Raw genomic sequence first — 27808 nt, 5'->3', positions numbered from 1 at the left:
TGAGCTACTGTCCCCCTCCCCTTAGCTCTTGTCCCCCTCCCATGAGCTCCTACCCGCCTCCCCTGAGCTCCCACCCGCCTCCCCTGAACTCCTGTCCTCCTCCCCTGAGCTCCTCTCTCCCACAACTCAGCTCCTTTCCCCTCCGCATTAGTGCTTGGCCCCTCTCCCTGAGCACTTATCCCCGTCCCCCCGAGCTCGTTTGCACCTCTCCTGAGCTCCTGTGCCCCTCTCATTGAGCGCCTGTCCACCTCCCCTGATATCCAGTGCCCCCTCCGCTGAGCTCCTGTTCCTGAACGCCCGGATCTCCTGCTCCACCCTAATCTCCTATCCCCTTCCCCCTGAGCTCCTGCACCTTCCCCTGTGCACTTGTCAGCCCTCCCCTGAGCAGCTGCCCCCCCGAGCTCCTGTCCCCCTCTCCTGATCTCTTGTCCTCCCTCTCCTGAGCTCCTGTCCCACTGAGCTCCCGTCCCCCTTCCCTGACCACCTCCCCCTTCCCCCTCAGCTCCTGTCCCCCTCCCCTGATCTCTTGTCCCCCCTCTCCTGAGCTCCTGTCCCACTGAGCTCCTGCCCCCCTCCCCTCAGCACCTCTCCCCTTCCCGCTGAGCTCCTGCACCCCTCCACTGAGCTCCTGTCTCTCTCCCCTGTGCTCGTGCCAACCTTACCCAGAGCCCTTATTCCCCTCCCCGCGAGCTCCGGTCTCCCTCACCCTGAGCTCTTTTGCCCCTATCCAGAGCTACTGTCCCCTGTTCCCTGAGCCCCTGTCCCCTCGCCCTGAGCCCGGTCCCCTTGAGCTTCTGTCTCCCTCAACCTGAACGCTTGTACCCCTCCCCTGAACTCCTGTCCCCGGCCCCACGAGCTACTGCCCCCACACCCGAGCTCCTGGCCCCCTCCCCCTGAGCTCCTGTCCTCCTCCTCCTGAGCTCCTATCCCAATCCACTAAGCTCCTGTCGCCCCTCCTCCTGAGCTCCTGCCCCCTCCCCCTGAGCTCCTGGCTCCCTCCTCCTGAGCTCCTGTTCACCTCACCCTGAGTGCTTTACCCTCTCCCCTGAGCTCCTGTCCACATCAACCTGAGCTCCTGTCCCCCTCACCTGAGCCCCTGTCCCCTCGCCCTGAGCCCTGTCGCCCCGAGCTCCTGTCTCCCTCAACCAGAGCGCCTTTACCCCTCCCGTGAGCTCCTGTCGCCATCCCCCCGAGCTCCTGTTCTCCCCTGAGCTCCTGTCTCCCCATTCCTGAGCTCCTATCCCCCTCCCCTGAGCTCCTGCCCCCCTCCTGCTGAGCTCCTGTCCCCCTCCCCTGAGCTCCTGTCCCCATCCCCTGAGCTCCTGTCCTTCCAGACGAAGTATTGTCCCCCTCCCCCCGAGATCTTGTCCCCCCACCCTGAGCTATTCTCTCCTACCACTGAGCTCCTATGCCCCTCCCCCTGAGCGCCTGTCCACCTCCCCTGAGCTCTTGTGCCCCATCCGCTGAGTTACTCTCCCCCAACCACCGGAGCTCCTGTCCCCCTCCCTGAGCACCTATCCCCTTCCCCTGAGCTCCTGTCTGCCTCCCCTGATCTCTTGTGCCCCCTCTCCTGAAATCCTGTCCCACTGAGCTCCTGTCCCCCTGCCCTGAGCGCCTCTCCCCTTCCCGCTGAGCTCCTGTCTCCCTCCCCTGATCTCTTGTCCCCCCTCTCCTGAGCTCCTGCCCCACTGAGCTCCTGTCCCCCTGCCCTGAGCGCTCTCCCCTTCCCGCTGAGCTCCTGTCTGCCTCCACTGAGCTCCTGCCCCCTCTCCTGAGCTCGTGCCACCCTTGCACAGAGCTCTTATTCCTCTCCCCCTGAGCTCCTGTGCCCGTCCGCCTGAGCTCCTGTCCCCCTCCCCTGAGCCCCTGTCCCCTCCTCCTGAGCCCTGTCACCCCGAGCCACAGTCTCCCTCAACCTGATCCGCTGCCCCTGAGCTGTTGCCCCCTCCTCTGAGTTACTGTCCCCCTCCCCTGAGCTCCTGTCGCCCACTCCTGAGCTCCTGTTTCCTTTCCCCTGAGCTCCTGTCGCCTCTCCTTTGAGCTGTTGTCCCCCTCCCCCCGAGAACCTGTCCCCCTCCCCTGAGCTCCTGACCCCCCCTTAGCACTTGACCCCTCTCCCCGTATTCCTGTCCCCTCCCCTGAGCTCTTCCCCCGATCTCCTCTTCCCCCTCCCCTGAGCTCCTGTCCCCTTTACCTGAGCTCCTGTCCACCTCCTCCTGAGCTCCTGTCTCCCCTCTGTCTGAGCTACTGACCCCTTCACCCTGCCTCCTGTCCCCCTCACATGAGCTCCTGTCCCCCTCCACCTGAGCTCCTGCCTCCTCCCCCTGATCTCCTCTCTCTATCCCCCTGAACACCTGCCCCCTCACCCTGAGCTCCTGCCCCCTCCTACTGAGGTCCTGACCCCTCACCCTGCCTCCTGTCCCCCTCACACTGAGCTCCTGTCCCCCTCCACCAGAGCTCCTGCCCACTCCCCTGAGTTCCTATACCCCTCCCCTGAGCTCATGACCCCCTGAGCTCTTGTCCCTCTCCACCCCATGCTCCTGTCCCCCTCGCCTTTGCTCCTATCTCCCTCCCCTGAGATCCGGCCCCCTGCCCCTGAGCTGTTGTACCCCTCCCCCGAGCTACTGTCCCACTCCCCAGAGCTCATGTTCCCCATCCTTGAGCTCCTGTCCCTTCTCCCCTGAGCTTCTGTCGCCTCTCGCCTGAGCTTTTGCCCCGCTCCCCCCGAGATTCTGTCCACCTCTCCTGAGCTCCTGTCCCCACTGAACACTTGACCCCTCTCCCCGTGTTCCTGTCCCCGTCCCCTGAGCTCCTGGCCCCCTCACCCTGAGCTCCTGCCCCCTCAACCTGATCTCCTGTCCCCTCCACTTGAGCTTCTGTCCCCTCTCCATCTGAGCTCCTGTCCCGCCTCCCTCTGAACTCCTGTTCCCGTCCTCCTGGGCTCCTGTTCCCCCTCCCGTCTGAGCTCCTGTCCCGCCTCCCCCTTAGCTCCTGTCCCCGTACCCCTGAGCTCCTGCCCCTTCCCCGTAAGCTTCTGCCCTCCCCCTCCTGAGCTCCTGACCCCTCACCCCGCCTCCTGTCCCCCTCACACTGAGCTCCTATCCCTCTCCACACTGAGCTACTATCGCTCTCCGCCTGAGCTCCTGCCCCCTTTGCCCAGAGCTTTGTCCCCCTCCCCCCGAGCTCCTCTCCACCTGCATTGAACTCCTGTCCCCGTCCCGTCGAACTCCTGTATCCCTCCCCCGAGCTCCTGTCCCACCCCACCTAGCTCCTGACCCCCCCTAAGCTCTTGTACTCCTCCGCCCGTGCGCTTGTTCCCTCCGCTGAGCTCTTCCCCCCTGAGCTCCTGTCCCCCTCCCCTGAGCTCTTGTCCCCCTCCCCGTGAACTCTTATCCCCCACACCTGAGCTCCTGCCCCCTCCCCCTGATCTCCTATCCCCCTCCCCTGAACTCCTGTCCCCCTCCCCGAGCTCCTATCCCTTCCCCATGAGCTCCTGTCCCTCTCCCCTGAGCTCTTGCCCCCTCCCCAGAACTGCTGTCCCCTTCCCCCATCTCATGTCCCCTTCCACCCGAGCCCCTTTCCCCCCAAGCTCCTGTCCCCTTCCCTCGCAGCTGCTGTGCCCTCCCCTCGAGCCCCTGTCTGCCTGAGCTCCTATTCCCCTTCCCCCGAACGCCTGTCCCCTCCCCATTGTCCCGTTGAGCTCCTGTCCCCCTCTCCCGAACTACTTTCCCTCTTCCACCGAACTCCTGACCCCTTCACCCAAGCGAAAGATGGAAACTGCCTGATTGAGACAGACAGACGAGGAGAGCAAGTGATGTGCAGTGGACGAATAAGTTAATCGAGGAATAGAGGGTGGCGTGACAGTGGAACAGACAGAGCATGAGCGATTGAAAGAGAGAGAGAGAAGGGGCATGAGAGAGAGAATCAAAAATAGGAAGAGAGAGCAGGCGATGGGAATGAGAGAGAAAGAGAGAGAGTCAAAATCAGAGCGAGTGTAATGAATGTCATACTGACAGAGCATGAGAGAGCGAGAGTTTGTGGGACAGAGAGAGACTGAAGGAATGAGACAAAGTGGAAAAGTGAGAGGGACTGAGAGTCTGATAGACAAAGCATGAGAAAGAGAGAGAATGATGGGAATGTGAGAGGAAGAGAGAGAGAGACAATTGGAAAGTGAGAGAGTGCGTACCGAAAGTTAGACTGGCAGAGCACAAGAGAACGAGAGGCAGAATGAGAGAGAGAGAGGAAGAGCGAGACAGACAGAGAGAGAGACAGACAGGGAATGAGAGCGAGTGGGAAAGAGAGAGGGGATGAGAGACAGAGAGAAAGAGAGGAAAGGGAGAGCAAAAGAGGCAGAACTACAATGCAACAGACAGAGCATGAAAGAGAGACAGACAGACAGATAGGGCCGCAGGGGGAAGAGACTGAGAGAGAGAGTAAGCGCCATACTGCCCGAGCATGTGTGTGTGTCAGACCGAGAGTGAGAGAGAGAGACAGAGAGAGAGAGGGAGAGAGAGACAGAGAGAGAGAGAGAGAGAGGGAGACAGAGAGAGAGAGACAGAGAGAGAGAGAGGGAGAGAGAGACAGAGACAGACAGACAGACAGACAGACAGAGAGAGAGAGAGAACGATGCAGACAGATAGGGAAACTGAGAGAGGGAAAACGAGAGGGGGAATGAGTGATGCAGGCAGCGCACGAAAGAGAGAGACAGACAGTGAATGAAAAACAGCCAACCCGACAAACAGGGATGAGAGAGCGACATAGAGACCCGGAATAATACTCTGGGGCATGAAATCAATACCCACAATGGCAAATAATGATAGTTAAATTCAATTCATTCATTAATATTAACCTGGAATTGGAAGATCGCCTCAGCAATGAACCTCTCATTGATTGTTATAAAATTCCATCTGGTTCACTCATGCCCTTTAGAAAAGGAAATCTGCTCGTCTGCCCTAGGAATGTTTCAGCTCGATAGACAGAGCAAGCAAGAGAGAGACTGTGTGACAGGGAATAAAGGTGGTGTGAATTGATTGACAGAGGGAATGTGTGAGATGGAGAGATGGAATGAGCAGAAGGGAGAAGGGAATGACAGTCCGACAGAGCATGAGAAAGTGATGGAATGAGCAAAGAGGAGAGAGGGAAGGAAAGAGAAACAGGCAGTGAATGGAAGAGATCGACAGCGATTGAGAGTAGAACAGGCAGTAGGAGAGAGAGAATGAGAGGGACTGAGACCCGAACAATCAGACATACAAAGAGAGATCTGGAGCTGCATTAGTTCAATGTGAGGGTTTGAGCTGTGTGCAGAATTGACCTGTGTGACTGGTTCATTTCCCAGTCCCAGGTGGAGCCTATGAGCGGTATCAGATATTTGCAAACTGCAGTAATGTTGCCGACAAGGACTTGGAGTTAAAGATTTCTAATCAGTAAAACAGGTCTCCTCGTCAAAGCAGTTCTATCCTGGATTAACCTGTCAATGGACAGGGAACAAAGGGAGCAGATTGAGAGACATCTCAAAGTGTTACAGACTCAGTGGGTGAAGCAAACTGCTGATCTGGGGTGTTTCTGGGTGGGAGGGCACTCAGTCCCAATTACAAACCCTCCTCCCTCACGCTCTCCAGGGGAAGGGATATCTCTCCGCGTGGTGTGTGTGGGTTGTGTGCTCTCAGTGTCTCTTTGTCTCCACCTTTATCACTTAAATTCTTTCACTTTCTCAGCGGGATTTGTTTGTGATTGGTTGTTTCTGAGAGAATATCAGAATAACTGAGAGAGGAAGGTCTTGGATCTCCGTGTACCTTTTCTTATGAATATCTTGCTTTGATTTATCTAAATTCTTCTCTTCCCTCTCTTCCTGGTGACATTTCTTTTTACTTTGATAACTGTAATGATAAGATGCTTAAAGGGAATGAAAGAGATTTGGGATGAAATTTTTATTGGACAGGATCTTCCTCTGCTTTGGTCAAAACCTACACCCTGAGGCAGCAATCGATGGGACTCTGTTTGTTTGTGTCTGTTAATTATACCATTGGTGAATTTTCTCTCCCAGACCCTGGGGTTCATCGCCTCGGTTACATGTGCTCCTGTTGGATTTCGGTCCTTGAGTTTGAAAGGGGTTTAAAGCTTCGGTTAATTTAAACCTGGCCTTTCAATATGCCACAAACATGTTAATCCACGATGCAGGATAGTGAGTGTTCACCCCGACAGAGACGAGATCGAAGTCATCAATGAGAACCCATGTGAATGTTTCTTATAATTTTTGAATAATTCTTCTGTTTCCGGGCAATTGAATGAAGTCAATGCTTAAGGGATATGCACGGAGTGCGACCATTTTAAGTAATTGTACACTGCGACCATTTTTAGTGATATGCACTGCGGACATTTTAAGTGATATATATGTCAAACATTTTAAGTGATATGCATTGCGTCCATTTAAAGTGACTTGCAGTGCGACCATTTTAATTGACAGGCAGAGTGACCATTTTAGGTGATATGCTGTGCGGCCATTTTAAATAATACGCAGTGTGACCATGTAAGTGATATACTGCGCGGCCACTTAAAGTGAAAGGCACTGTGTCCATTTTATGTGATATGCAGTACGGCAATATTAAGCAATATGCAGTGTGACCATGTTAATTAACATGCAATGCAACCATTTTAAGTAATACATACTCTGATCATTTATAGTGATATGCTGTACAAATATGTGATGCGATTTTCAGTGTGGACAATCTTAAACGATATGGAGTGCAATCCTTGTGAGTGATATGTACTGCGGCCATTTTAAGTGATATGCAGTGAAACAATTTTGAGTGATCTTTCAAGTGTTGGATAAGTGGTTTATTTTTAAAGGCTTCATCGTCAAACTGAAGAAACGTTGGACCAGTTTTTTTTACTCAAAAGGGAACTGAAATAACTGGTTTGGCAGCAATGTTTACTGGTTGTTACATGACTCCCAAATTGGTTAAAATAGAGCAGAAGCCCTTGCAACACGGGATGTTGTGGGCAGATAAGCGACAGGTGCCTCTTGATAGGACATGCCTGGAGCAGCAGCGGGCGCCTGAAAGGACAGAAAAACTCACAACTTTTCGTTGTAGAGTCAGTGCGGTTTACCTTCTGGAATGAGAAAAATTTAGCCTGTCGCTGAAGAAGTGGCAATGAAGGAGAGAAGATGACAATCATGCTTGTTTTCCAGCAACTATCTAAAAGACACGGAGACGTCCACTGTGGCAATTCATGTCGTCTACGATCTTTGAAAAAAGCCTGCCGACCTACTTCTCAATGCCACCTGAGAAGAACTGTTCTAAACGATCCCAGTGACTCATCTATGTGCACTCAGAAGTTAGTCTGTATGCCAGTATTCGAACACAATACAGATAACGCATCTACTGTTTTCATAAGAAATGAGCAAATATTCAATCCAAATGTTTTTGTCTGTAACAGAGATATCAATCGCAAAAAAAAAATGCTTTTTTATTTTTGCAGTTAGCCAGTTTATGGATGTGTGTGTCTGTATGAGTGTGAGGGGCGAAGGTTAAAAAGAGGCGTTAAAATTTCAATCTTTGTGATTATGCTTTACTTCATTACTGGTTAAGGCTTATTTTTTAATAAACTGATCAATTTGTTGAAAGTTAAAGAAAACTGACCAGAGTGTTCCATTCTGAGGAAAATAGAGTATAAGAGTGACAAAGTGGGAACATTTAAAATATATGCTGCGACCTGTGGAGAAGTGGAACGAGAATAAACAGTTCAGTCCTCCCGCCTTTATTATAACACAGGTCAGAGGCTGATAATTCTGTGGCGAGTCACTCACCTCCTGTCACCCCAATGTCTGTCCACCATCTCCAAGGCACAAGTCAGGAGTGTGATGGAATACTCTCCACTTGCCTGGATGGGTGCATCTCCAACAACACTCAAGAAGCTCAACACAATCCAGGACAAAGCAGCCGGCTTGATTGGCACCCCATCTACAAACATCACTCCCGCCATAACCGACTCACAGTGGCAGCAGTGTGTACCATCTACAAGATGCACTGCAGTAATTCACCAAGGCTCCTTAGACAGCAACTCCCAAACGCGCAAGCACAACCACCTGGAAAGACAAGGACACAAGATGCATGGACACACAACAACCAGCAAGTTCCCCTGGAAGCCACGAAGTATCCTAACCTGGAACTATATCGCTGTTCCTTCACTGTCGTTGCGTCAAAACCCTGGAACGCCATTCATAAGAATACTGTGTCTGGACCTGCCCCAATTGGAATGCAGCTTCTAACAGCACTGTTATATTAGCTACACCACAAGTCCTGCAGCCGTCATGTTGAAAGCTCAACACCACCTTGTCAAGGGCAATTAGGGATGGGCAATAAATACTGCCTGCTCTGTCACCAAAGCGACAGGCCTCGCCCGTTGTCTGCCACCATAGCAACAGGCCGCCCCATTGTACTGTCACCACAGTGACAGGCCCTGCTCCCTGTACTGTCACCATAACGACAAGACACCTCTCCTGGCTGCAGGAAATAGTTATTTGGTGATTTAGTTTCTCTCATGAGTTTTTCGTGAAGGTGACCAAACAGGTGGATCAGGGTAAAGCAGTGGATGTGGTGTATATGGATTTTAGTAAGGCGTTTGATAAGGTTCCCCACGGTAGGCTATTGCAGAAAATACGGAAGTATGGGGTTGAAGGTGATTTAAAGCTTTGGATCAGAAATTGGCTAGCTGAAAGAAGATAGAGGTTGGTGGTTGATCGCAAATGTTCATCCTGGAGTTTAGTTACTAGTGGTGTACCGCAAGGATCAGTTTTGGGGCCACTGCTGTTTGTCATTTTTATAAATGTCCTGGAAGAGGGTGTAGAAGGGTGGGTTAGTAAATTTGCGGATGACACGAAGGTCGGTGGAGTTGTGGATAGTGCCGAAGGATGTTGTAGGGTACAGAGGGACATAGATAGGCTGCAGAGCTGGGCTGAGAGATGGCAAATTAAGTTTAATGCGGAAAAGTGTGAGGTGATTCACTTTGGAAGGAGTAACAGGAATGCAGAGTACTGGGCTAATGGGAAGATTCTTGGTAGTGTAGATGAACAGAGAGATCTTGGTGTCCAGGTACATAAATCCCTGAAAGTTGCTACCCAGGTTAATAGGGCTGTTAAGAAGGCATATGGTGTGTTTGCTTTTATTAGTAGGGGGATCGAGTTTCGGAGCCACGAGGTCATGCTGCAGCTGTACAAAACTCTGGTGAGACTGCACCTGGAGTATTGTGTGCAGTTCTGGTCACCGCATTATAGGAAGGTTGTGGAAGCTTTGGAAAGGGTGCAGAGGAGATTTACTAGGATGTTGCCTGGTATGGAGGGAAGGTCTTACGAGGAAAGGCTGAGGGACTTGAGGTTGATTTCGTTGGAGAGAAGGAGGAGGAGAGGTGACTTAATAGAGACATATAAGATAATCAGAGGGTTAGATAGGGTGGATAGTGAGAGTCTTTTTTCCTCGGATGGTGATGGCAAACACGAGGGGACATAGCTTTACGTTGAGGGGTGATAGATATAGGACAGATGTTAGAGGTAGTTTCTTTACTCAGAGAGTAGTAGGGGCGTGGAATGCCCTGCCTGCAACAGTAGTAAACTCGCCAACTTTAAGGGCATTTAAGTGGTCATTGGATAGACATATGGATGAAAATGGAATAGTGTAGGTCAGATGGTTTCACAGGTCGGCGCAACATCGAGGGCTGAAGGGCCTGTACTGCGCTGTAATGTTCTAATGTTCTCATGTTCATCAATGAATTAATTCAACAACTGGGTAAAGGGATATTTCAGCGCATTCTTCAACTGCTCTCTGAACTGAGTCTGGGTCACGGCATAAATCGCAGTGTTTGTGCAGCAACTCAGGAGCTGCAGCATGAAGCCCAATTCCTGCAGAAAACGAGGTGGACGGGCAGAGAAAGACACCGACGTCAAATTCCACATCCGTGTCCATATGGAAAGCACCATTAACGCTGTCCACAACAGAATGAAATTGGCCGAGATAACTAGCAGTAAAATAATGGATTTCCTTCGGCTCTCCATCTGCGCGTCTTGGCGAGTCTCCCCAGTGCTGTTAGCCCGGAGTCTCCTGCGTACTCTGCTGCTCACTAAAATGTTTCTGTCGGTGAGAGCATTGAGCAGCAGAATCACCACAAATGGTAGCCCCGGGGTTAGAATGTGATGGAGGAATTCGATTGTTACCCAGACACGAGACATCTGAACATCCCTTGGTACAGAACAAAACCAGGGGGCGTTCATCAGCCAATAACGACCTGATAACATAAAATACCAGAAGATGTCCTTTAAACAGCTCAGCACAGTCACTGTTCCCAGAGCCACAGCAGCCGTTTTCTCGCTGCAATATTTACATTTCAGCTTCTGGCAACAAATAGCTACAAATCGATCAAAAGTGAAAGTGACAGTGAACCAGACAGAACAGTCTGTGGCTGCGTAAAGCAGGACGGCGTGGATATTACACACGGGGATGGACCGCAGGAACTGAAACTGTCCCCAATAAACAATGGGAATCTGTCTCAACATCAGGTCCAGGATAATGACCAGTAGATCCGCCGCTGACATGGCCACCAGGTAGCGAGTGACACATTTGGAGAGACCGCACTTCCTCTGAGTCAGGATCCCAATCGTCAGCAAGTTAACTGTGAGGAAGGTAAATAAAGAGAGAAATTATACATCAGACTGGAGCAAATTTACCAGTTTGTTTGAGGACTTCTTGAGATTTACAAATATGTCACTGCATCCAATGATATGCTGAAATGATTGGACCTGAAATAACAAGCGGGAAGGTCTGCGATACGATGGAAGACAGGGGAGATGAAATGACGAAAGGGTGTTATTGAAATTATTAAACTCAATGTTAATCATAATCCTACCCTCCCTCCTTTCCTTTTATGGTTTAAAAAGTGTTCAGCTTCTCATCTCTCCCAGGTCTGATCTGAAACATTAACTCTGTTTCTCCCTCCTCAGATGCTGCCTGACCTGCTGACTATGTCCAGCGTTTTCTGTTTTTATTTCAGATTTTCAGCATCTGCAGCACTTTGGTCCTGCATCGAAAGTTAAATGTTGAACAGATTGAGAGATTCCCTCACCTCTGACAAGCAGCACAGATTACAATTCAATTATTTTAAAACAATGATAGGGAATGAGTCCACAAAAAAAATCAATGAAACAAATAATCTCAATCGTCACTAAATTAACTATGAATAAGGGAAATTAACAGAAAATGATAGATCATGTTGGAAGTAAAATACAACAGGTTGAAGGAGTTTGGATTGACATTTATACGTGTGTCACCATATTCGGTGTGTATCTCATTATTGGCGAGTGACACGGATTTCAGCTGGAGAAACGCAGCTGAATTTAATACAGCCAGTGGGGGTTCTGATGGCGGGCCGAAAATATGAGGGGAACCCTGTCTTGGCAATTCAGAACCAAGAAACAGCGCATTTCAGTGGCGTTGGGACAGTTAACTGTCTGGGCCATCGTTCACATCCCTGCTGAACAATCAGATGGCCAGCAGCTCAGTAGCATTGGCAAAGCCACCGGGCGTAATGGAACTCGCAATACTACGTCAGGCCTGGATGCAGCACCATCGCTGGAGCTCTAAAACCAATGTGAGTTTGGCAAGGACACCCAGGGCCAGTCAGCTCGTAGGGGCCACTGCCGTTCATACAATAGGCTTGAGACCAGGACCATGACAAGAGACCTGGACCCCAGCTAAGTGTACCGAGGACACCGAGGCAATTGGGAGTAGGACAATTCCTGGAGAGCCTGGACCTCAGGCGTGTGAACGAGGCTGTTGGGGCCAGTGGTAGAGTTGCCACACTGTTAGTAATGCAGCAGGACCATTGCTGGAGACCCTGGACCTCAGGTAGGTGTTACGTGGTTGCTGGGGCCAATAAGCCAGTGGGGGTCATTGAAGCTAATGCACCATACCTGCAAGGAAGACCTTCGCTGGAGCCCGGGACACAAGTTAAGTGTATCGAAGACACTGTGCCAGTCAGCTAGTGGTGTTCACCGCCAGTAATACATCAGGCCTTGGATCAGGACCATCACTGAAGTCCCCAACACAAATTAGGCGTGGTGGGGTTGCCGTGTAAAGTTAGAGAATGGGCGGCAGTGGCAGTCCTACACGAAGCCGGAGGCAGGGATCAAACATCGAGCACTGGGCCCCAGTAAGTGCGGTGAGAACTCCGGGACCAGTTGAACACAGTCGGGGCCACTGATAGTGATACACAGCGCTGGGCCCAGGGCAATTGCTGGAGCCCCAATCTCCAGGTGATTGTTTTGAGGTATCGAGATCCACTCAGGGAGTGGATGCCACTGCTGGATCGACTGCAGTTCTGGGACCTGGAAGATCGCTGGAGTCCTGGACACCAAATAAGTGTGGGGCTGTATGGGGACCAGTCAGGGAGCGTGCGACACTGCTGGTACTACACCAGATCTGGGACCAGGCTCAACGCAGGTGCCGTAGACCTCAGATAAGTGTGGCAGAACAGCCAGTGCCAGGTAGGTAGCGGATGCATTGCTGTCTCTGTACCAGGACTGGATACACGCCCATTGCTGGGGAGTCAGTACATCAGGTAAGTGGTTTGGGGTCACTGGGATTGGTCAGGGGGCGGGTACCATTACAATCATGGGCCCTGGACCATTGCTGGAGTCCCAGACTCCAGATAAGTGTAGGAGATTCACGTGGGCCATTCAGAGCGTGTGACCCACTGCCAGTACTATAACAGGCCTGGAACCACATGCATTGCTGGAGCCCAATGCGCAAGGTAAGCGTGATGAGGTTTTAGGACCTAGAGAAGCCGGTTGAGAGGCCTCATGGCTTTTTCAGGAAAGCCGGCTTCCCTATAGTGTAGCTGGCTCTGCCAGGCCACCATGTCAAAGGGGAGAGGTACAGGAAATGAAAGAACTCTCAGCCCTACAGTTGGGAGGTGAGCATGCCCAGTACAACATGTTGGTGAATGAGACCTTCATTCAGAAACAGCCAGCCGTTCCCAAAGTTTTGGCCTCCATGGAGAACCAGAATGTGGCCGCTCGGAGACAAAGGGAAGTCACCGCTAGACACAGCTAATGTTTTTACACCCTCAAACCACCTCGCACTGCCAACCAACATCACACAATTAGCATTTGTATAACGTGAGTAATGGCGTCACCAGGAACATGGTGGAACAGACCATCGGTGTGATGAAGCAATGCTTCCAATGCCTGAACCGCTCGAACAGAGCCCTCCAGTACACACTAGAGCAGGTGTCCAGGTTCGTGGTGTTCTGCTACACCCTTCATATCATCACCATCATGAGGACACAGGCATTGGCACCAGGAATCCGGAGGCCACCTCAGGAGGGGGAGGAGGCACGGAGCATATTTCCTGGATCATTTAAACCTGGAGAGGCGGTCAGACAGTCCCTGCTAAGATTCCAGTTCCCATAGGACAACTTCCCTTTCCCACCATGGATCCCCCATTCTCTACCATTACACCCATCTGAGACGCCCAATCACAGTTCCCTTTGGTCACCATCATGCAATAAAAAGCACCAATAAAAACCATTTCATTATCATCTTTATCCAACAACACATCCAATGATACAAACTTTTCACCCTTGTGTATTCCCTGAGTGCATGTCTTGCGGTTTCCCTCGACGTACCCAGTGCTCCTACACAGTGTTTCCCCAGTTATTGCTGCATGGAAGGCTGCTGACTTTCACTGGGGGAGAATGAAGATGGCCTTGCAGGAAGCCTCGAGCAGTTCTAGGCGTACAAAGATCGGATTCGAACAGCACCACCTCCACATAGGCAGCAGCAGCCTGGGCTGGCTGATGGGTAACAGCAAGGATACTGGTGGAGTGACAGTGAAGGGAGAACAAATACTGTCATCCTGAGAGAGGAGAGCAGGACCAGGCTCCACGGAGACACTGTCACTCCCACGGGGCGACACCTCAGCAATCCTAGTAATCTACTGGATCACAGAATGCTCTACTGCTGTGAGAGCCTGCAAACCCCTTTAAACACTGAGATCCACAGCCATGGTGGCAGCAGTCTGATCCTGCAAGGCACCAAGCATGGATCTGATGAACTCAGTCTGAGATTTCACTGCAGCACTGAGACTTTGGATGTTGGCCACCTGTGCTGCAGAAACAATGGTCACCAGACGCTTTCTCATGACTGGGTCCGCGAGTGCTTTCATGGAGTTCGTCACCATTTCCAGAGGTGAAAGATTGGGCATCAAGCTCTGTGAAGTATCCGGTCGGACCCCTCCATGTTCCTTGACAGTGACAACCGACTGTCTGACAGGCCTGTCAATGGATAAAGTATCTCAGTGTACATGTTCATCAGCATTTATCTGTATGCTGTTCCAGTAATGTTCTCATCTGAGTCCTGTGTATTATAAATCGTTTGTGACCTTGCCCTCCAGTGAACTTACACATGAACTATCCTTTCACCCTGCCCTGGCTGTCCTCTCACCAGAAGCAGCAGCGGCGGTGGTGAGATGAGCCGAGGTATAAAAGGAGCAGAGAGCGAGGCTCGACACCAGAAGCAGCGGCGGCGGTGAGAGCGCTTTGTTCTGTTCAGTGCAACTGCTTGACCAGAAAAAAATAAAATTGAAGTGTGAAGTCAGAGGAGGGCTGGTAAGTGATTGATGGGTATTTCTTACGTGCCTTGTGTTGTTTAGTTCTTGTTTTTTTTTTTGGTTTTGGCCAAGTGATTTAAATCAGGCGATGTCATTACATGTTAAGAGTACACTTAAATAGTTTATTTTTCTTAAATACTGTGATCCAAATTATTTAATTAAATAGCAGAGCGATGTCTGGGCAGACGATGTGTTTCGGCTGTAGCATGTGGAAGCTGGTGGACCCTGGTGTGATCCACAGTGACCACATCTGCAGTAAGTGTTGGCTGTTCGAGGTACTTCAGCTCAGAATTGATGAACGTGAGTCTGAGCTGCATACACTATGACACATCAGGGAGTGGGAAAGTTATCTGGACATGGTGTTTCTGGAGACAATCATTAATTACATCCAATCTCGACTCTGGTCAGGGACAGGAGGGTATGACTGCGAGTGAGGCAGATATGGGGATCCAGAATTTAGCTTTGGAGGAGTCTCAGCCAGTGCCCATATCCAATAGGTACGCAGTTCTTGCTCCCAGTGAGGATGAGGGCATAGGCTGCAGGGAGGATGTGTAAACTGACCACAGCACCGTGGTTCAGAGCGCCATTCAAGTAGGGAAGGAAAAAAGTGAAATATTGTTGTAGTCGGGGCTGGCATAGTTCGGGGAATAGATACTGTTCTCTGCAGCAAAATAGAGAGTCCCGAAGACTGTGTTGTCTAACTGGTGCCAAGGTTAAGGACATCTCTTTAGGGCTGGAGACGAACTTGGAGTGGGAGGGAAAAGATCCAGTTGTTGTTGTCCACGGAGGTACCCACGACAGAGGTAGGACTGGGGAAGAGGATCTGCTGAGGGACTATGAGCAGCTCGGGTCCAAATTAAAAAGCAGAACCACAAAGGTAATAATCTCCAGATTACTACCTGAGCAACGTGATAATTGGCAAAGGGTAAATAAGATTAGAGAGGAAAATGTGTGGCTCAAAGATTGGTGTGGGAGAAATGGCTTCCGACTCATGGGACACAGGCACCAGTACTGGGGAATGAGAGAGCTGTTCCGTTGGGATGGGCTTCACTTGAACCATGCTGGGACCAGTGTCCTGGTGAATCGAATAACTAAGGTTGCAGATAATGCAGTAAGGTAAGTATTGTGGTGGGTGGGGGTGGGGGGGGGGGGCGGTTCGGTTCAACTGAAGGGAAGTTTAAAAAGTCGAAGAGTAACGAGAGAGCAGAGATGCAGGATAATGAATGAACATACATTAATCAGAGAGTGACAGGAAGGGACAGAGAATAAAAGCATAAGACTGCAGCAGAAATTAAAACCAGAGTCGGTAAAAATGGTAAAACGTCAAAGCTTAAGGCCCTTATCTGAATGCACGTAGCATTTGTAACAAGATAGATGAGATGACAGCACAGATGGAATTAAATTAATATGATTTGATAGCTATCACTGAGATGTGTTGCAGGATGACCAGGACTGGAATCTCAATGTTCAAGGATATTCAATGTTCCGGAAGAATAGGCAGAAAGGAAAAGAAAGTGGGGGAGCTTTGCTATTAAAGGAAGGGATCAGTGCAGTTGTGAGTAATGATATAGGTGTAATAGATCGTGATGCAGAATCAGTTTGGTTAGAAATAAGGCATTGCAAGAGAAAGATGTGGTCGTGGTCTATAGGCCCCCAAAGAGTTACCTCTCTGGTGAACAAGATATTAATTAGGACAAAACGGAGGCGTGTAAGAAGGGCACTGCAATTATCATGGGTGATTTTAATCTGCATCGAGACTGTGCAAAGTAAATTGGCAAGGGTAGCATGTGAGACGAATCTGCAGAGTGCCTTACGGATTGTTACTTAGAATAATATGTTGCAAAACCTACCAGGGAACAGGTTGTTTTAGATTTAGTATTGTGTAATGAGATAGGAATAATAGGAGATCTTGCAGTCAAGGATCCTTTATGGGGAAACAATCATAACATGGCAGAATTTCAAATTCAGTTTGACAGTGGCCAACTCGGGTCTCAAATCAGTGTCTTCAACTTAAACTAGGGCAATTACAGAGGTATGATGGAAGAGTTGTCTAAAGCGGGCTGGGAAGGTAAGCTACAGGGAAAGTCAGTAGATGAGCAGTGGCAGATTTTTAGGCAGATATTTCATAACACTCAACAAACATGTATTACAGTCAGAAGGAAGGACTCAAAGAGAACGATGAACGACCTGTGGATAACAGGAAGTTAAGGAGAGTATCAAATCAAAGGCAAAGGCGTACAATGTGACGAAAACAAGTTGCAGGCGAGAGGATTGGGAAGCTTTTCAAAACAGCAAAGGAAGACTAAAAAATTAATAAAGAGGGAGAACATTGATTGTGAGAGTAAATTGGCAAGAAACATAAAAACAAACAGTAACAACTCCTACGGGTATATTAAAAGGAAGAGAGTAGCAATAGTATGTATTGGACAAAGAACAAAGAACAAAGAACAGTACAGCACAGGAACAGGCCATTTTTCCCTCCAAGCTTGCACCTATCTTGATGCCTGCCTAAACTAACACCTTCTGCACTTCCGGGGCCCATATCCCTCTATTCCCTTCCTGTTCATGTATTTGTCAAGATGTCTCTTAAACGTCGCTATCGTATCTGCTTCCACCACCTCCCCTGGCAGCAAGTTCCAGGCACTCACCACCCTCTGTGTAAAAAAAACTTGCCTCGCACATTGCCTCCAAATTTAGCCCCTCGCACCTTAACCCTATGTCCCCGAGTAACTGACTCTTCCACCCTGGGTAAAAGCTTCTGACGATCCACTCTGTCCATGCCGCTCATACCTTTGCAAACCTCTATCATGTCGCCCCTCCACCTCCGTCGTTCCAGTGAAAACAATCCGAGTTTTTCCAACCTCTCCTCATAGCTAACGCTCTCCAGACCAGGCAACATCGTGGTAAACCTCCTCTGTACCCTCTCCAAAGCCTCCACGTCCTTCTGGTAGTGTGGCGACCAGAATTACACGCAATATTCTAAGTGTGGCCTAACTAAGGTTCTGCACAGCTGCAACATGACTTGCCAATTTGTATACTCTATGCCCCGACCGATGAAGGCAAGCATGCCGGATGCCTTCTTGACTACCTTATCTACCTGCGTTGCCACTTTCAGTGACCTGTGGACTTGTACGCCCAGTCTGCCATGCGGGAGCTTGTCAAAGGCTTTACTAAAGTCCATATAGATAACATCCACTGCCCTTCCTTCATCAATCATCTTCGTCACTTCCTCATAAAACTCAATCAAATTAGTAGGACACGACCTCTCCTTCACAATACCATGCTAAACGATCCTTAGAAGAGGAGGATGGGGAGTTAATAACATGGAACAGGGAGATGGCAGATAATTTAAACCAATATTTTGCATCAGTCTTCACAGTAGAGGACACTATAAACAATCCAACAATAATAGATGAGCAAGGTGTCAATGGGAGCGAGAAACTTGTAACAATCTCTATCACGAGGGAAAAAGTGCTGGACAAACTGATGGGACTAAAGGCAGACACGTCACCAGGACCTGACAGCCTGGACCCAAGGGTTTTAAAAGAAGTGGCTGCAGAGATAGTGGAGGCATTGGTCATAATATATCAAAACTCATTAGATTCCGGTAGGATACCAGTGGATTGGAAAACCGCTGATGTGACACCCCTATTCAAGAAAGGAGGAGACAGAAAGCAGAAAACTATAGACCAGTTAGCTTCACATCAGTCATTGGGAAAATGGGACAGTCCATTTTTAAGGAAGAAGTAGCAGGACATTTAGTAGAGCATAATGCAATCAAACAGAGTCAACATGGTTTTATGAAAGTGAAATCATGTTTGACAAATTTGCTAGAGTTCTTTGAGGAGATAACAAGCAGAGTGGATGAAGTGGAACTGGTAGATGCAGTGTATTTGGATTTCCAGAAGGCGTTTGATAAGGTGCCACATAAAAGGTTATTGCACAAAATAGGAGCTTAGGGTATTGGGGGTAATGTGTTGGCATGGATTGAGAATTGGCTAACACACAGAAGGCAGAGAGTCGGCATCAATGGGTCTTTTTCAGGTTGGAAAGCTGTAACTAGTGGGGTGCCACAAGGATCGGTCCGAGTGCTTCAGCTATTTACTATCGATATTAATGACGAGGAGGAAGGGACAGTGTGAAGTGTATCCAAATTTTCTGACAATACTAAAATAGCGGGGAAGGCATGTGGTGATGAGGACACAAAGAATCTGCAAAGGGATATAGATCGGTTAAGTGAGTGGGCAAAAAATTGACAGATGGAGTTCAATGTGGCAAAGTGCGAGATCATCCACTTTGGTAGGAAGAATAAAAAGGCAGATTATTATTTAGATGGAGAGAGACCACAAAATACTGCAGTACAGAGGGATCTGGGTGTTCTTGTGCATGAAACACAAAAGGTTAACATACAGGTGCAGCAAATATTAGGAAGGCAAATGGAATTTGTTGTTTATTGTTAGCGGTTAGAGTTTTAATATAAGGAAGTCCTGTTCCAACTGTACAGGGTGTTGGTAAGGCCACACCTGGAGTACTGCGCACAGTTTTGGTCCCGATATTTAACAAAGGATGTACTAGCATTGGAGTCAATTCAGAAAAGGTTCACTGGGCTGATTCCTGGGATGAAGGGTATTTCTTATCAAGAGTGGCTAAACAGGTTAGGCATTTATTCATTGGAGCCAAGCAGAATGAGAGGTGATCTTACAGAAACATATAAGATTTTAAGGGGACTTGACAGGGTAAATGTTGAGAAGATGTTTCCACTAGTGGAGGATTCTCGAACCAGGGGACATTGTTACCGAATAAGAGGGCACACATTTAAAACTGAGATGTGAAGGAATTTCTTATCTCAGAGGATGGTGAATCTCTGGAATACTCTGCCTCAGAGAGTTGTGGAGGCTAGATCACTAAACGTATTTAAGGAGGCGATATATCGATTTTTGAAATCTCGGGGAGTCGAGGGTTCGTCATAGGTGGCCCGAAAGAGGAGTTGAGTTCTGGGACAGATCAGCCATGATCTTACTGAATGGCTGGGCTAGCTTGAGGGGTTGAATGGCCTACTCCTGCTCCTATTTGTTATGTTCTTACGTCTGCAGCTCATTAGTGCTCGGCTGCTCACCACGTGCAGATTCCGCCTCTATACCAGCTTCTAAGGTCCACGCAGTGTAAGTATTTGATCTCGTGACTGTGAGTAACGGACCAAGTGATGGGGCTTCACCATCAGTGCTGTGCTGCAGTTCTCTCTGTCTCCTGGAGCTGCTGTGACTGGGAAGCTGTTAGTTTTGGGTTATCATTGGCAAGCATAAAATCAGAAGGGGAGGGTCGTGGTGAGGGATAAGGGGTGGGATGGAAAGCAGGAGGTCCATGGTCCCACCATCTGCAGCTTGTACATCATCCCAGGCAGCAGGATGAGGGGAAGGTGGGACTTAAGAAGATACATAAGGCAGGAACATAGCATCATCCTGAATGCTCTCGGCGATGCCACATGCTACGGGCTCTGTCACAGCCGGTCCCATAATCTGGTGAAATATCTCCTTCCTCAGGCTCAGGGGATGAAGCCTGGCCCCCGCCGGTTCACTGCTGCTCCCTGTGATTTTGGGGCACTTTGTCCTGTAAGAGAGAGGGCAGAATGTCAGTGATTGTGTTGCACTGTGTTTGGATGATGTGCCTGCCATAGCTGAATAGCTGGGCGTATGTGGAGGCAGTGAGAGGTGGGTATGAGGCTGGTACCAGTGGAAGGTTTGTGAGGATGAGGTGGAGTATGTGAATGTTAGGTGTGAGTCCTGAGTGTTAGTGACTGCTGAAGGGTGAGTGATGGGCGTGTGGTACATTGAACTGTGTGAGAGGTTGGTGGCAGCCTCCTGTGACTCAGTGCAGATTCCCTTTAAGAGGAACAGGCTGCCTTTAAGAGCTGAATTCTGGCTGAAGGTCGTGCCAGCCTCACACACAGTTCGGCCCCTGTTAAGCGTGCAGACAGACATCAGCGTGGGTCAACAAGGGCTGCACGTAGAATTCATGGAAATGAGGAGTCAGCATGACGTTTGTGTGTCACCTCCCTCAACAGCAACGGAAGCGGGCAGATCATCACCCCTCTGCCCAAAACGCGATGCAAAACTGATTTTCTCTCCTTTCTCTTTTCCTTTCTCTCTCCAACGCTTTCTCACTCCCTGTGCATCACTCTCTCTCTGTCTTTCTCACTCTTCACGCTCTGTCTATAGCTAATCGATCAGAGATTTCAGCAGCAGAGAAGAAGGCTATTCGGCCCATTGTGTCAGTTTTACCTCCATGAATGCGGTATGTAAGACGTTCCACTCCCCCGCCCCCCTTTTTACCAGACTCCTGCATTTGTTTTGTTTTTCCAAGTATTTGTAATGCTCCCTTTTGTAAATTATTATTGAATATACATCCATCATGTTTTCAGGCAGTGAATTCCAGATCCCAGCAATTCGCTGAGTAAAAAAAATATATTATTTATATATATATTCCTCATTTCACCTCTGGCTCTTTGCCAATTACCTTCAATCTGTGTCTTCTCACTGCTGAACTTTCTGACACTGGAAACAGTTTCACATTAATTATCCCATCAAAACCCTTCATGATTTTGAATTCTATATTAAATATCCCCTTACCCTTCACTGCTCGAAGGAGAACAATCCCAGCTTTTCCAATCTCTTCACGCAAATGAATACCCAAATCCCTGGTACCATTCTAGTATACCTGGCCTGCCATAATCCCACCCGGTATGGTACTGACCCACACAGTGAGCTGGAAATGCCCAATTCTATCCCCGGCCTATGTTAATCCCACCCGATGTGGTACTGACCCAAACAAGAGCATGAAAGGCCCAGTTCTATGCGCAGCCTGTTTCAATCCCTTCCCGTGTGGTACCGACCCACACAGAGATCAGGAAGGGCTCGATTCTATCCCTGGCTTGTGTTAATCCCAGCTGGTGTGGTACGGACCCACACAGCGAGCAGGAAAGACCCAATTCTACCACTAGCCTGTATTAATCACACCATTTGTGGTATTGACCACCACACATCGAGTAGTCACGACCCAATTCTATCCCTGGCCTGTGCTAACCATACCTGATGTGCGACTGACTGCCAGACACAGATAAGTCGAGATGCATTTCTATTCCCGGTGTGTTAATCTCCTCCAGCGTGGTTCTGAGTTCCATGTACAATGAACGTCAGAACGCAGAAGTCTGTATATTGCCCATGTTGTACCTGCCTTGGGAGTGCCGAATTGAACAGTGCAGAAGGTGTTTTACTCTGTATTTAACTAGATTTTTTTTGTCTTTGCACACCAGCTCCCTTTTATATATAATATGTCGAGGAAGCCTTTATTTCTCAGGGCACCCTGAAATACATTTTATAAAATGATCTTATTAAAATCGAATAAATAAGACAAACACTCAAATTAAAATTGAATTGTCTGCATCAATGACATATTCCAGTCCCTGTAGTGCTCACCGGTCACGGAACGCCTCAAGCAAACCTGCAGACGCCACATGCTCTTTCTCCAGGGTGCGAATGTAACCTCGGAAGAGTATCAGGCAATCAAGTCCGACGGACCCCCCCCCCCGCTCCGATGGCCCGCATCCTACACCTGATAATTGCCACCTTGGCCAGGCCCGGAGCAGACCGATGCGGAGGTTTCTCTCCTGGTCCATGCCCCTCCATATCAGGTGCCGAAAGATCAGGAGCGTGGGGATGAAGTCCAACCAAAGCTTGGGGAGCAGCTGCCATAACTACTCAAAGAGAGGGTGCAACCTCGCACATTCCATGTATACATTGAACATGAACTTATTCAGGCCGCAGAAATTACAGGCAATCTGAGAGTCCATGAACCTTCTTAAAACTCTATTGCACGGGACAACCCTGTGCAGCACCCTCCACCCTAGGCCAAAAATTAAAGGGGGAGGACTCCTGCATAGAAGGACCTCCACTGGGTTTCCCCTTGCTGCCAGATGGCAACACAGACAGCCACGGTGTGTCTGTCTGACACACGAGGGTGAGGAATTGCAGAGTGTGCAGGAGCCGCTTGTCCAGGAAATTCCTGCATGTGAAATGCCACGGAGGGCATTTCTGATTGGTGGCTCAGGTTTTGAGGGACCAGCTCGTGAGGAGGGTTTTGGAGTTTGGTTCCGACACGCAGTTCCATCCGGGCGGGAGTCAGCTCGGCCGGGAGCACTCCACACTCGCGATCCCCTTCGTCACCCGCAGTGAGGGTCATTCCGGTGACTTCAGCTCCTTCTCTGCAATTTGGTCCACCCCCAGAGCCGGCCACCCTGGCAGCCAAACCACTCTCCTCCACTGGCGGTGGATCGCCCTGACTGGAGGTGACCATGTTCCATACTCTGAATAGATCCCAGCAAAAGGCAGGCAACTCCTTCAGAGAGGCGCAGCTAAAATGCACTGCTGGGAGCAAGGTGGCGTCTTGAACGCAGTTCCCCTGGTGGAAAAAAATACATCGCCAGTGAACGCCATCTTGGAGGACAATCGACGTTCAGGTATCACTGCAAGGTCTGAAGGTGAAGAGTAGCAGCCTGGGAGTGGACGCACACCAGCAAATATCCACCCTCTTCTATAAGGAGACTCAGGACTGCGGCAGAGACCCAGTGTTTCCTCCTGTCCCAGAAGAAATTGATGAGCTTCTTCTGGACCTTGGTGGCTAACGCAGGGGCGGGGGCCAAAGTGAGCAACCAGTATCACAGCCTCGAGGCCATCAGTTGGTTTATGACCAGCATTCTGCCCCAGTGGGAAAGCTCTCGGAGAAGACCGATCAAGTGGCCGAGGCGAGTGGTTACTTTCGCCTCCAACCCCTGCGAGTATGATGGTCAGGCATCCCCACCGTGGTTAAGGCAGGTTCCTTTGTAGAGAAGATGTGTGGTGCTCCACACAAATGGTGTTAACTGCTCCGGCAGGGACTCGACCCGCCACTGACACACCAGGAGCCCAGAACATTTCCCCTATTGATTCTCGCAGAGGATGAGGCAGAAAAGATCTACTGGCACTTGCACATCCATTGCAAGTCAATGGGATCTGTGACCATGACGTCATTGGCATAAGCCAAGAAGACGACCCACATGCCCGGACTGTGCAAAGCCAAACCCACCAGACTCCTGTGAAAAAGGCACAGCAATGGTTCCACGCAGATGGTATCGAATTGGTTGGTCATTGGGCATCCCTGACGGACCCCTCTCAAAAAGCAAAGGGGCGCCATCAAGGAACAATTAACTTTGTCCAGACACTCTGCGGAGGCATATACAGGTGGGACCTGGGACACAAAATGTAGCCCCAGTCCAAACCTGTGCAGAGTCCCAAAAATATGTTAATGATCCACCCTGTTGAGTGCCTTCTCCTGTTCGAGGGAGAGAAAGACAGAGAAGTGTTCTGGGAAAGATGGATCAGGTCCCATACAAGGTTGATGTTGTCCGAGATTGACTGGTCCGTGACCGTGTAGGACTGGTGGGGGTGGATTATGTGTTCCAGGACGGAGCCCAGGCGGGTAGACATAGCCCGGGAAAAGATCTTACAATCCGTGCTGAAAACAGAGGAAGGACGCCATTTTTTAAGCAAACGGAGATCACCCCTCTTCAGCAGCAGGACGATGACCGCCGTGCACCACAAGAAGAGCATCTCACCAGTTGCCAGGTTTTCTCCCAGGACTCGAGCATGAAATCTCCCCGCCATCACCACCACCCTCCCCCTCCCCACACCCCCATACCCCCGACAAGACTTCCAAGAACGCCCTGAGGAACTTCACAGTCAGCCCATCCAGCCCTGGGGATTTGCGCCTCACGAGCTGTTGGAAGGCATAGGTTAGCTCAACCAATGTGAGCTGAGTCAACAATCATTCAATGCCCTCTGGGCGGACCTTCGACCGGTCCTCCCACAAAACTCTATGTGCATCCTCACTGGATGGTTCCAGACAGAACAATGCACTGCAACCATTCACAACCACTGATGTCGAGGGGGATGCCACCAGCACAACCCCACATAGGTCCCTTACCCCCGTTGAGGACAGGATTCTAAAGCAGGAACTGGGAACGGTAGATATGAGCAGCAGGTTCTCCATCTCATACCAAGTGGAAAATAATCCTGAATTATAAGGAACGACCTTAAGCTGTTTCTTCTGGCTGCCTGTTCCCTGGAGTTAAAACAAGAGATCGTTCATGTCATTCTGATCGAGGACGCTTTAGAGGATATGGAGACTGGCCTGTGGAGGGCACTGGGGACAGGGAACATTGATGGCCACCATGTCCTGGCCAATGCCAAGCAGTACCCGACCGAGAGTCCGAGTGCCTTCCATGAAATTTTGAAGCACGCGAGTGAGGAAGGGGTAAACCATGTTAATTCCCTCGGTTTTAAACGCTGTTTCTGAATGGCCGCCAACTATTAGTCCGGATAGCTCTGGCATTTGCAGTCGTGAAAACAGATCCCGTTACCAAACTCACACCCATTCCTGAAGTCTTCGGAGCAGACTTGAACCAATCTTCCCCGAGCACTCACTAACGTTAAGGTAGTAGCTCTCCACAGGCCAGAAGACAGTCAGAGATCAGGTCATCTACAACTCCTAAGCAGGAAAAGTGTGACCCCATGTGCTGTTTTAATTGTTAGTGCCTGGGGCACTATGCTCACGACTGCTGCAATAGGACATTGGTGAGATTGGCAATAACAGTGATTCCCGTTATCCTCCAGTCTCGGCCACTGCTCCAGTGACTGCTGCAATAGGCACATTGGTGAGACTGACAATAACAGTGACTCCCGTTATCCTTCAGTCTCGGCCACTGCTCCAGTGACTGCTGCAATAGGCACATTGGTGAGACTGACAATAACAGTGATTCCCGCTATCCTCCAGTCTCGGCCATTGGTCCAGTGACTGCTGCAATAAGCATCAATCTGGGGTATCAATCATTTCACTGACATCACGGGGTTCAACAGGGTGATACTGCCCAGTCCATTATAAACTTTCCCAGTATAGGAAAGCAGTAGTAATAGTATTCACCTTTCAGAGAGTCGCAGAGTCATCGAGTCAATAACCGTGTCTTCTTGACATTCTGCATTGCAGTTGATGCTTGTTTCGCCTATCTTCGAATGTCACGTTCTACTTTTCTACCTCCTGCTACCAGCTTTACTTCCTCCCAATTTGATCCTTCCTTCCAATTTCAAAAGGAAATTGGATGGGTGCTTGATGGAAGTGAACTTGCAGGGCTAAGGGGGTTGAATGGGGGAGTAAGACTGACTGAATTGCTCCACAGAGAACCATTAGGGTCTCGATGGGACGAATGGACTCCTTCTGTGTGGTTAGTGACTTTGACTCTATCACTGTCTATGACTGAATGTGGGATATGTCTCCTGCTCCTGCCTGGAACAATCCAGATCCATAAAATTTCAATGAAACTGTGATGTTAACAGCCGCTGATATCTCCGTCCTCACCCTGGTCTGAGGCTCCAGCTCGTGTTGCAGGAGGAGACATAGTTCTGTGACCAGCTCCTTATTGAATCAGTGTCACCTCACACCCTGCTCCTGGGTTAGGTGTAGGTAAGAGAAGTCCTCATAGGAAACCCGGGGTCGGTAGGGCAGACGCCCCTCCTCCTCCCTCTTTATAGAGCTTCCCCTCTATGCAGCCTCTGATCCATTTGTTGGTCATGTTACAGAGCCAGAGACACTGTAACTACAGACCCCATACCTCGTCCAGAGTTGGGTCAACACATCCTCTGTCCTCCCTGAATGTCTGCAGCAGCTCACAACAAAACCTCCAGAAAACCATCCACTCCACTAACTTTACAATAGCAGAAGTAAGTCAAAAGCCCCTCACCTGTAAGTTGGATGCCTGGTACTTTTAAATAATACTAGAGCGAGTTCCTGGTGCTGCTGAATTTATGTTCAGCTGAGAGTGACTAACACAGGCAGTCAGTAGACATGCACAGATCAAGTTTCAAAGACGTGCATCAAAGCTGCTGGAATAGCAGTTTGACATGACATTCCACAATGGCTTGACAGATAATAGCTGGAGGTAGAGATTTACCAGGAAAAGCAACAGCAAGAGGGGCAGAGTAAATTACAGGAGCAGTAATGCAATTAAACATGCTTTATAGAATTAATAGCTGTGTCGAGAGACTTACCAGGGACACCTACAATAGCCAGGAATGGATAGTAATTATATTGAATTATCGCAAGTGCATACAGGATCCCATCGTCTAATGTGTACCAATCATTACATGCAGAAAGATAGTAAAAATCCGAGGATAAACTCCTGTCCATTGTTGTAACATTCCAATCTATTGTTCGCAGATTCTGATCTATCCTCTCCCTCTCTCTGGAGCTGTTGATCACTATTAGTGCCGGGGCTGTTGCTCCCTCTGACACTATGTGATAACACTTTGAACGGAGTCCCTTATTAATAGCAAAGGGAAACCTTCCTGTGACACAATTCGGGTCCATGGAGTGCAGCTCATACCATTTTATGGATCCAAACTTCCTCAGCACCAGTGGAGCTGGAGAGAGGAAATGTGTGATCGTGGAGAGAAACAGAGGGAAAGATATTCCCTTTAGAAAGAGAATTAGAAAGAAAATTTAAGATGAGCAAGTTTCAGGGAATATTGGAAATGGACAGGGGATTGAGATAATCAAGGCGGTGAGACCTAGGAGGGATTTGAAGACACGAGTGATAACATTAAAATTGAGGTGTTGCTGGAATAGGAACATGGGACTCAGGAGCAGGAGTAGGCCATTCAGCCAATTGAGCCTGCTCCACCATTCGGTAAAATCATGGCTTAACATGGCTGAACTCTTATTTTTATACTGCATTCCATAGTTCCAATCTCCTGCACAAGAGAAAATATCTTCCCGGTATCGGCTCTATCAAGTCCACTCAGGATAGAACATAGAACATAGAACATTACAGCACAGTACAGGCCCTTCAGCCTTCGATGTTGCGCCGACCTGTGAAACCATCTGACCTACACTATTCCATTTTCATCCATATGTCTATCCAATGACCACTTAAATGCCCTTAAAGTTGGTGAGTCTACTACTGTTGCAGGCAGGGCGTTCCACGCCCCTACTCCTCTCAGTGTAAAGAACCTGCCTCTGACATCTGTCCGATATCTATCACCCCTCAACTTAAAGCTATGTCCCCTCGT

General features: G+C 49.4%; 1 protein-coding gene across 1 annotated transcript; it reads right to left on the bottom strand.

The window, feature by feature from the left end:
• Positions 1–9766: 9766 nt before the first annotated feature.
• On the bottom strand, positions 9767–26927 carry LOC137360360 (probable G-protein coupled receptor 139). Its single transcript, XM_068025822.1, has 2 exons — positions 26789–26927; positions 9767–10662 (listed from the first exon to the last, which is right to left on the bottom strand). The coding sequence occupies exons 1-2, from the start codon at positions 26925–26927 to the stop codon at positions 9767–9769; spliced, it is 1035 nt and encodes a 344-aa protein (XP_067881923.1).
• Positions 26928–27808: the final 881 nt, after the last annotated feature.

This window comes from Heterodontus francisci, unplaced genomic scaffold, assembly GCF_036365525.1.
Source record: "Heterodontus francisci isolate sHetFra1 unplaced genomic scaffold, sHetFra1.hap1 HAP1_SCAFFOLD_188, whole genome shotgun sequence".
Classification (NCBI taxonomy): Eukaryota; Metazoa; Chordata; class Chondrichthyes; order Heterodontiformes; family Heterodontidae; genus Heterodontus; species Heterodontus francisci.
The sequence above is the reverse complement of the archived record's forward strand: the minus strand, read 5'-3'. Positions and strand labels throughout refer to the sequence as shown.

Excerpts from the sequence above, each read along its gene's own strand:
- LOC137360360 (XM_068025822.1), bottom strand. The coding sequence starts at position 26,927 with ATGGACAGGAGTTTATCCTCGGATTTTTACTATCTTTCTGCATGTAAT. Across the intron at positions 10,663-26,788 it reads GGCTATTGTAGGTGTCCCTG|TTAACTTGCTGACGATTGGG; the intron begins GTAAGTCTCTCG and ends CCTTCCTCACAG.